The sequence below is a fragment of the Vicia villosa genome, linkage group LG6 (genome assembly GCF_029867415.1).
Source record: "Vicia villosa cultivar HV-30 ecotype Madison, WI linkage group LG6, Vvil1.0, whole genome shotgun sequence".
Taxonomy (NCBI): Eukaryota; Viridiplantae; Streptophyta; class Magnoliopsida; order Fabales; family Fabaceae; genus Vicia; species Vicia villosa.
Genome location: NC_081185.1, coordinates 123,968,456 through 123,979,123, shown reverse-complemented (window position 1 = coordinate 123,979,123; position 10,668 = coordinate 123,968,456). Strand labels below are relative to the sequence as shown.

General features: G+C 36.4%; 2 protein-coding genes across 2 annotated transcripts; one reads left to right on the top strand and one right to left on the bottom strand.

Annotated features, from left to right (window-relative positions):
• The first annotated feature begins 1,696 nt into the window (after positions 1-1,696).
• Positions 1,697-3,206, top strand: LOC131609848 (protein COFACTOR ASSEMBLY OF COMPLEX C SUBUNIT B CCB1, chloroplastic). Its single transcript, XM_058881659.1, has 4 exons — positions 1,697-2,153; positions 2,280-2,401; positions 2,519-2,671; positions 2,803-3,206. The coding sequence occupies exons 1-4, from the start codon at positions 1,842-1,844 to the stop codon at positions 2,987-2,989; spliced, it is 774 nt and encodes a 257-aa protein (XP_058737642.1). The 5' UTR covers positions 1,697-1,841; the 3' UTR covers positions 2,990-3,206.
• Positions 3,207-3,276: 70 nt separating this feature from the next.
• LOC131609846 (cytochrome b-c1 complex subunit Rieske-4, mitochondrial-like) lies at positions 3,277-5,896 on the bottom strand. The gene is made up of 2 exons (XM_058881658.1): positions 5,632-5,896; positions 3,277-4,141 (listed from the first exon to the last, which is right to left on the bottom strand). The coding sequence occupies exons 1-2, from the start codon at positions 5,792-5,794 to the stop codon at positions 3,498-3,500; spliced, it is 807 nt and encodes a 268-aa protein (XP_058737641.1). The 5' UTR covers positions 5,795-5,896; the 3' UTR covers positions 3,277-3,497.
• Between the last annotated feature and the right edge of the window lie 4,772 nt (positions 5,897-10,668).

The window sequence follows — 10,668 nt, the reverse complement described above, 5'->3', positions numbered from 1 at the left end:
GAAAAGGACTTTATCCACTAATCATAGAAATGATTACAATTGCACGAGCCAACTGTTAGTGACTAACAACAAAACATTGACCAACCCTGTTAGTGATCCCTTAAGAATTCTGACTCAACGGGTCCCCTAAGAGATATAACAACCAATGACTTATTCGAGAATTCTCACCCATCTGGTCCCCTAAGAGATATAACGACCAATGACATCTTTAAGAATTCTCACCCAACTGGTCCCCCATAGAAGATTTAGCTGCATATTTCCCCATCAAAGCAGAATCAATAATTATAAACATTTGAGTTCTCTTCAACAGATGGAACTTTCTCATCCTCATTAATGAAATTTATGGATGACATAAATGGTGATGTTTCTTTGTCATCATCATTCGAAACCATTTGATTCCCCCGAGAAAACCCATCTGATGCGGTAAAACACGAAAACGAAACAGAATCACGGTCTTGATGAAATTTCGTCGGAGTTTTTGGTTCAAAAATTCATTTTCTGTTCATCCTTCTTTTTCTGCATTTTTGTTTGTCTTTCTTAACAAATAATCTACATGATTTCTTGTGCACTAGATATGTTGGATTTGGAATGGGTGAATGAGTTGAGTATAATGTTGAAGGTGATGTATGATAAATGTATGGTTGTGGAGAAACTGGAGGAGTGTATCATGGATATGAGTAAGGAGTATGTGGTGAAAAGTCATGATTCAAGTACAAACTTGGTGATGAAGATACAACATGGGTGTAGTACGGTGAAAAAATTTCCCATGGGAAAGATGGAAAGGGGGTGTGGTAGGAGTGGTGTCTATGGTGGAGTGATATGGGAATGAAGGTGTATGATAAGAATAATCAATAGGAGAATTTGAGTACATGATGAAAGCACCAATTGATAGGAAGATTCCTATCAAAACTATGAAATTAGGGTTTCAACAATAAAAGAGAAAAACATAAAAAATTAAACTAAGAAAATAGAGATAAAAAGATAACTTTGATTTCTTTGATACCCTTAGAGCATCCACATCCATGTCACCCAATTCAGTATCTTAAATGGACCCCATTTAATTATTTATATTTTTTAATAATTTAGGACACTCTACTACATTTTGTAAATATCCATGTCATCCATAAAAAAGATTAAATTGGGTCCCACATACCCTACTGCATACTCACAAGTATATGTAAAAGACAAATTAAACAATTAAAGCACCGTGGCTTTTTTTGACTACAGTCGCATTGGTAAACCACCCCTGGATAATAAAATATTCATTTCCACTTACACATTTACATTAAAATTAGAGTAGCACCCACCGATGTGTATGCTCTTAATTGTGTCAAAGACACTACATATATAATTTCCATAATAGATGTTAAAAGTCCAAATACACAAAAGCCCAATAACATATTAATAATATAAGGTCTATTAATACCCCCATTAATAACAATACTACTAATATAAATCAAATAATAGTTTCGTTTAAAAGCAAGCCCACACTTCACTAATTTGAGGTGTCCTTCCCCTCCACACCTTAATATCCATGGCTATTATATCTTTACGTTTTCAATAGTTAACCACGTCTATCAATAATCAAAATTATTCCAAAAAGTGAGAATTGCATTAGAGCCACATGTTCAATGTCTCTGTGTCTGCACAACTTTGATCGCTATTATTATAATTTTTTTAAAATTTATTGAATAACTAATAACTTATAACCAACACACAGGTGTAATAGAATGAAGATAAACTCATTCAATCTACACCGTTCAATCACTCTCATCAATCTACACCCTTAAACACACAGTTGCTAAACTCATCTCTCTCGTTATCCATTCTCTGCAAAATCAATGGCTGCCAAGATGATGTTGCTGTCCCCACCTCCAATCCCTCTCCGTTCTCTCCCATTTCACGCAAACAAACTTCACCCATGGAACCACCACCACCATCTTTCAACTTCAAAACCAAAGAAACTTCGATTATCCCTTCACGAGAGTGCTGAATTCATCACCCAACAACAACAGCTACTGAACCCCAATTCTGTTTTCTTGCTTACAGAGACAGCTGGTTATTCTTTGGCTAGTTATTATACTTCTCTTGGTCTCTTTGTTATCTCTGTTCCTGGTCTTTGGTCTCTCATCAAACGTTCTGTTAAATCCAAAGTAATTCATTCCCACTTTGTTTTATTGTTTTTTAAGGAATTTTGTTTTATTGTTTTTTTTTTTTTAAGGTTGTTGTTGCTGTTGTTGTTGTGTTTTTGACAATTTTGGTTTGTTGAGAAAAAATAGATTGTGAAGAAGACATTTGTAGATGAAGGTGGAAATAAGGCACCAAGTCAGGTTGCGGGGGAGGTGCTATCATTCTTTACTCGTAATAATTTTTCTGTGGTTGATAGAGGAGAAACAATCACGTAAGTAACCATTACATTCTCTTTTCTTTTGGCTTCCACATGTAAAATGCAATACTAGTTTGGCAGTAGATGTTCTAGTTAAGGCTTTAAACAAGTTTTTATGATTCTTGTTTGAAGGTTTGAAGGAGTGATGGTTCCTAGCAGGGGGCAAGCAGCACTGTTAACTTTCTGCACTTGCATCAGTCTTGCAAGTGTTTCCCTTGTGCTCACCATAACTGTGCCAGATGTTGGCAATAATTGGTTTTTGTTAACCATCTTAAGTCCATTGGCGTAAGTGAAAGCATTCACAATTTACATTACACATTATTTCATTGCATTTTCTTGGAGGATAGAATGAAAATACTTAGTTCAGAGATAACTAGAATGAGCTGCTGATGATGATGCTTTGAATGTTTATGCAGGGGTGCTTACTACTGGACTAGAGCATCAAGAAAGGAGCAAATTAAGGTGAAACTGATAGTTAAGGAAGATGGAACCTTATCAGAGATAGTTGTTCAAGGTGATGACCAACAAGTTGAGCAAATGAGAAAGGAACTCAAGTTTAGTGAAAAGGGCATGGTTTATGTTAAGGGTCTTTTTGAAACATGACTTATTTTTACAAGATGGCTGGACAGAATGTACACAAATGAGTAGGCATGTGAAAAACGGCCAACAGAAATGTTACCAAACAATTATGTTAGCAGCAACCTGACAGTTTTGATATTTGCCATAGGCACCTAGTTCATTTAAGATTGTAATGTTTATTAATTTTGAAGATGTAATCATATACACAAATTGTATGCAAAAACAAATATCACATTCTATTTGTTAAGCAGATTTCATAATATAGTTTATGATATGATAAAATACAATGCATTATGCCTGAAGTCATCAGCTTTTAAACAACTCATTTGTAAATTGTAAACAAAAAGCCAGGCAATTATTGATACAAGTATTGTCAAACAGTAATACTTAAAATTCAGAGATACATAAACACTTGCTAAAACAACAAATAATAAAGATCCCCCGGCCAAGTATGTCCATGGCGCATTTCGACATTATCCAATAAATCAAAAATATTTTTGAACTTGTTCCAATATTGAGCAGCTCAAGGTCTTTAACCGATCAACAACTTGTTTTCCTCCAAGAATGAATAAGTTGGTACCTCCAGATTGTATGGCGCAGGTCCCTTCCTAATTCTGCCAGAAATATCATAATGTGATCCGTGGCACGGGCAAAACCAGCCGCCAAAGTCCCCAGCATTTGGCAAGGGAATGCAACCTAGATGTGTGCAAACACCAATCACAACAAGCCATTCTGGGTTCTTGACTCTGTCAGCATCTTGCTGAGGGTCACGAAGAGATCCAACATCAACACTGTTTGCCAACTGCACATCCTCATCTGTTCTGCGCCTGATGAATACTGGCTTTCCACGCCACTTAACAGTGACAGTAGTGCCTGGCTCAATGCTGGAGAGATCGACTTCAAGTGAAGCCATAGCAAGGACATCCTTACTTGCCGACATGCTGAGGACAAGCTTGAGGACAAGAAGACGGATCACAGAAGCATAAGCAAACCTTCCACCTGTTAGGACAAAGTATGCAAATGCTCTCTTGCTTGGGTCACCAGGAGGAAAACGTTCATGGTTGTACTCATCATATACAATCTTGGAAGATGGATTTTTAACAGCTGTAACAGTTGCAGGGATGTCAGGAAGAATGCTGTTTTCTTTTGCATGGATCAGTGATTCACTTGCAAAACCTGGATGCGAACAAATTTAATCAATTGCTAAGTAATGCTGTAATCCATATAAAGGAATTAATGGAGCTATATCTAGTCGGATAAATATAATAAATCAATTGTAGGGAAAGCAAGCCTCATTCTAACATGCAACCAAAGAATAACATATGCTCAATTACAAAACTTAAAAAGTTAGGCCCCAAAAGTAACATAATATGCAACTGTAAATCATAAAAATGGAACAGAAAGATATCTTACAGTATATACACACAACAATTACATGGATAATCAAGCACACTAAAATGTTATTTTGAGTCAATCCAACTAATCAATTCAATAACAGCTAACCATATTTGCCGAGTTTTCATGAAAATTGCAACTAGAATCAAAAGCGCAAAACATTCAACGCTGTAATTTCATCTGATAAAGTTTGGAAGATAGTAATGAAGCATGACTACTACCGTTAATATGATTCACAAACATATCAGAATTAACTTACTACATATCTTAGTTTATATTTATACCACCAGAATCTTTAATACATTTCCTAAATGAATAACATAACAATTAAGTTTTTACCACTATGCATGCATAGAATAGTATTTCCTCCATCCCTATACACATATCTTTGAAATATCACTGGCCCATTCGACCATTTATTCTCTTCATTAGTATATGTCTAAAATAATAATTGATGTGATAAGGACCAACATAAAAGTAATTAGAGTAAAAGTGAATTTTGAAAACGGCAGATATAACTCTAAACATATTTTTACTAAAAAATGACAATAAAAAAGGAGAAGGGGAATACAAATGTGTCAACTATCAAGTTTTCCCCTCCAATTTTTAACACAGTAATAGTCAAACAACAACTAAACATTTATCACAGAAGCGCAATGAATTGTACAACCATTTCCATGATAATGAACAACAATTCCAGACAGAAATCATTCTACCAAAACCCGGGGTTTAAAAAAGGTCAGAGAACATGATTTGGGTGGCAGCATTAAGGTTTCTTATGTCTCCCCAGTCGAGATTCAAAAGCTTATACAAAACATTTAACAACTAACTAGGTGACCTCAATATGTTCAAAAGTGCAATTCCATAACCCACAATGGAAAACTCACAACAAAACGGATATTTCAAAACCAAATTTCAACAAAAAAATAAATAATTGTAAAAATAAGTACTTTACATTCAATCAAGAGAATGAATCTCACCCCATCTTCAATTTTTCTTCAAACACACAATTCAAGAAAAACAAAAATAACAAAATCAACCTCCCTGATGATTGGAATCAACAAAATCATCCAAAATCCAAAACCTAATCGCATAAATCATTCATAAACAGCCAGTTTCATAAAAATAAACACACAACAATAAACATCCAAAACAACCAAATCATAAATTGATTCAAACCCTAACATCAAACGAATCAAACCGACCAAACAACATTTCTAGCTCAATTTCAACGTATTAATAAAATATACGATGGTAGCGAAAGCACTAACCTCTGAAGGGAAGAAAGAATTCGGGATGGATCGAAAAGGGATCAGATCTGCGTTCATCGGAAGAAGGCGGTGGTGCGATGGGGTTCTTAGAGACGAAAGCAGAGGCGGCGTGGTTGGCTCTCCATGAGAGAGATGAAAGCCTCTTGGATGCAACCCTCAACATCTTCTTCGTTGGTTCTCTTTCTTCGCGTTTCCCTGCGCTTGTGTTGTTGTACACAAAACGATTGTTGAGACTCGGAAAATGGGGGAAAATGGGTCTGAATAGCCTCTGTGCTTGACCGGTGCGTGGTTTTTGTTTGGTTTTGGGCTTGGTATAAGCCCAAATGTTTTTCTAGTGAAGATTTTGAGAATTTATATTGCCACTCACTATTTTATACATGTCACCCCTCCAAGTAGGGTGTTATCTCGGTAAAATATCTGATTTTTGGAAATTTTCGGTGCCGTATCAGAAATTCTGTTGGATTTACCAATTTATTGGGCCTGATGCTATATACGGGAAAATTAAAATTATCGATACCTGAAAAAAACCGAAAATTTCAAATTTCCGGTAATACTGAGACTTAATTTTTTTTTCTTATTTAAAACTTGAATAAAATACACGTTGAAATAACGAACCGTCTTAATATATAAATAGAATAGATGTCATACATAGCTGCATTACAAAAAAACTACAATCACTTTCAAGATAATTCTTCCCAATGTTTGAACCAACCCGCATATGTTGATTCCCATGCTTTTACATCATTAAAACAATTCTTCCTCCAGTGATCAGTGATAGGAGGCAGTGGATAATCGGGTCTCAACTTTACATGAACCCAATGATTAGCGTCGACAAAACCAACAACAATAATTGTATGTCGACTCGTGTATGGGGGTGGAGCTATGAGAAGCGGGAAAATATTATGTTCGTTTTCATGGAAAGAGAAACAAATACAATATTATATGTAGAAGCAACAGGGTAACTCATATCGGGAATCGACATTCATTTTTCCTTACTCTGAACACCCAAGTGTTTTACGAGTAATGAATTACTAACATAAGAGACAATGTTATAAAACAACTTGGAAAACAATTCTTCGTATTGATGGATTTGAGAATGCAATTGTCTCCGAACATCATAACATGCATCTTGTCCCCATCCTAATGCAGATGAAATATAACAGAAACTACAGTTTCCATCTGGTTCATCATCAATAATGTCATCGATGTATGGATGAAAGAAAGCAGGAAACTATGACAAGTACTCGCCTTTTGCAGAATTGGTAGAATACTGCTTACCAATCTGCATGGTGACGATTGACTCCCACTTGGTTGTGTGCATGATCTCTTTGTAGTCTGACTCCCCTGCGAAGCATCAACATATTCCCACTGACTTGGATCACGATGCACATCACTTTCCTCACCTTTTCTACTATTCTTAACTCCTCTCTTTGGCTTGTATTTCACTGGCGGTGGACACATTAAAGTTGTGGACGGATTGGCTAGATCACGAACTTTTTTCTTCAACGACCTTGACCCATAATATCCAGAGTACTGAATTGTCTCTTCAACTCTTCGCACTTCTCATCTAAATCCCACTTGCTCTCGTTGGGACTCACATCATGTTCTGAAATTTGCGATTTCGTCCAAAACACATGATTAATTTCCAAAGGTATAGGTATGCCTAGAATCTGGTAACCGGCGAGCTGATATGTAACACCCCATTTTAACCGACGAATATTATAAAAATCGGTTATAAAATTTCAACAAACATATGCGATGCCACAATTCCAACTTATATCAACAATAATTAATCGCACATAAAACAGATACATAACACTTAAAACTCGAATGAACCGATAACAACATATTTTTATCTTTGAAAACAAATCAACTTTCATTAAATAAGCAGCGGAATCACAATTTCAACTTAAATGACATATTATCTTGTCCAACTGAAAACAACTTTAAAAACAACAAATTACTTATTAATATCAACTTAAAATTCAACAACTAAATATATATTAACAATAATAAAACACAAGCGTTCATCCCCCCGAGTGTTACGTATCAGAGCGACCAACGCCTGACTCGAACTACTGAAGATAAGCAGCCTTCATTCTTGATTATCTGCATGTTACCAACATAGGGGTAACATTCAAGCAGAAGGGGTGAGATATCAAACAATATAATCAGATGTATGATAAATACTATATTAGGATTAGTTCATGCATAATCACCACTTCACAACTTTTTAAACAACATTTATCATCACAAAATTATCAACAAAACATTTAAACTATTTCAGCTTCACAACGATATCATCAACACAGTATAACAACTAATTTATCATCACAACAGCTCAGAGATGCAACTTGAAATACGACTCATTACGATGCACAAGCATGTGATACCAATGGAGCAAAACTCCCAACTTAAAATCTGACAGTTAATAGAGGCATCAACAGGGCATAAGCTTTCAACTTTAAAACAAGGCATAAGCCTTCAACTTTAAACTTTTGCCAATTCAGACCAACTTATAGAGCATGAGCTCCCAACTTTTATGCTATGAATGCGACAATGAATGAATACAACAACAACAACAGCACAACCACGATTCAACTTTGGCATAAGCCTACAACTTAATTTCTTTGCCAATTAATTGAGGCAAAACAACAAAATTCGTCACCACCTGCAAATCACAAATATTGCACAGCTGCTCCAAAATAGCAAAACAACACACAACAAGAATGCACAAAAGTCATTCCAATCCAACACTAATCACTAGCATTCATAAACCATACATACACGTACTCATGAATTATTCACATGCAATTCATATTCATAGTGCTTCAACGCCAAAATATTATCATATTACACAACAAGTAGTCAACAAGTATCATTGCAATCCAACATTTTTATAACTTCAAAACATCTCTACATAGTATTTTTATTAATTTATTCTATACTACTAACTCGAAAAATTTATAAGAATATTTATAATCATAACTCAACAGAATTCCCAAGGAACTCTAAACAATTCTACAACCATCCTTACAACTCTAAAGTACTCCAAAAATACTCTAATGACAACTCTTATGGGTAACTCTTATGAACTTACTTGGTTAATGGTCTGACTTAAGTAATAATAAAAACAACTCTAAAGAGTCAAATACCTTCAATTTTAATTTTACGGCGTATTAGATTTGACTCTAAACAACTTGAAAACAACTTTGACAACTCTAATTGGACTGAAAATAATTTAAGTTAGCAAATTAATCTAAATATATATCTTTAACTAAAAACTTCTAAAAATTATTATTATTATTATTATTATTATTATTATTATTATTATTATTATTATTATTATTATTATTATTTATACTAATGAAGTAATATATAAATATGTATTAGCAGTATGTAATGTGACTGTCGATATGTTGCTACAGTATATAACAAGCTATTATATTCATTAAATTGTTTTGGTTTCTAAGTATATTTAGGTAACATGAAAACATGGCCTTCCAATTAACTCATGCTATATTCTTATATCTTGTCAAATTTGTATGTACCAATTTGTTAGGGAATTTCTTTGGCCACCTCCCAACCTTCTAGTCCATCTCTAGTGAAAAATCCAAACTACCCCTGACTTCGGAAATGCATTTCCGAAATGCAAGAAAAAGGTGTTTACGGAGATGCATCTCCGAAAGCGCCTTTTTTTAAAAAAAAATTGACTTATTTCGGAAATGCACTTCCGAAAACACCATTTCGGAAGTTCATTTCCGAAATATTGCGCGTTTTGCAGATTAAGCAAAACAGCCCCCCCTCCCCCCAAATCATTTACCCTAAACCAATATCAAACTCAACTCCTCTGAAATTTTCTGCTAACACACTTCCAAGGCTGCATCAAAGCTCCAATCACATTGCTATACTACATTCAAAAGCCCTCAAATCACTCAATTTGTAAGTTTTATATTTGTTAGATCCATATTTCAAATGCATGTTAGGGTTGTTTTCAATTGCATAAATGATATAGGGGTAGGTTGTTAGTAGTATTTAGGTTGTTTAGAAGCATTATGAGTTGTTTTGAAGTTTGGTTTTGGGTCTGCCATTGTAGGTTGCAGAGAAGTTCTGCGCAGGGGTGTTTCGGAAGTTCATTTCCGAAAACACCTCCATCCCAGTTTTCGGAAATGAACTTCCGAACTGTATCAGAAGTGCATTTTTTTTTGTTTTTTCATTTGTCTCGCATATTAATCGATTTCAATTGTTTACAGGAACATGTCAGGCAACCAACCAGCACGCATCAGACAGGGTAGAGAGACCCAGACTGCGTCGGCTAGACGCGAGCGGGCGGCGGCGCAGCTGGCGTCGACCCAGGGACGGGGGCAGGGCCGGGGACGCCGTGTGCGAGTTCCCGTGGACGTGGGAGAGGGTACCTCTTCATCTGGATCTAGGAGTCGGCTGGCTCGGGTATCTTCTTCTCGCCAGCGAGAGGAGGAGGAGGAGGAGGAGGAGGAGGTAGCAGTTCCATACCTTGAGTCGGAGGGGGTACCGGATGTTGACCCTCCACCTGGGGAGGAGGATGAGCAGGAGGACAGCTACCCGGGAGGGTCCATTGACACTTCCGTGCTGATATCCTACCGCGACCACGTCGCTAGGCGTATCTGGGAGGGAGAGGTATTTTTTTTAATTTAACCGTTTATAATTTAGACGTTTATTCGATATTTTCTTAACGGTTTATTTAACATATGCTTTTATTTGTTTTTTTTTTGTAACAGGAGAGAGATCCTTTGAAAATGGTGAACCATACCCGAAAGATTTTTAGTCTGTCTAAACCAGCAGCTGGGTGGTTTAACGACGCAGTGCGAGGTTCAGGGCTTAGCGGGCTCTGCATGACGGGGTACACCACCATCAGCCAAGGCATGCAGGGGGCATTTGTGGAGCGCTGGCACAAGGAGACGTCTTCTTTCCACTTTCCGGTTGGGGAGATGACGATCACCTTGCATGATGTGCAGTGTCTTCTCCACCTGCCCATCAGGGGGCCGCTGTTGACCCACT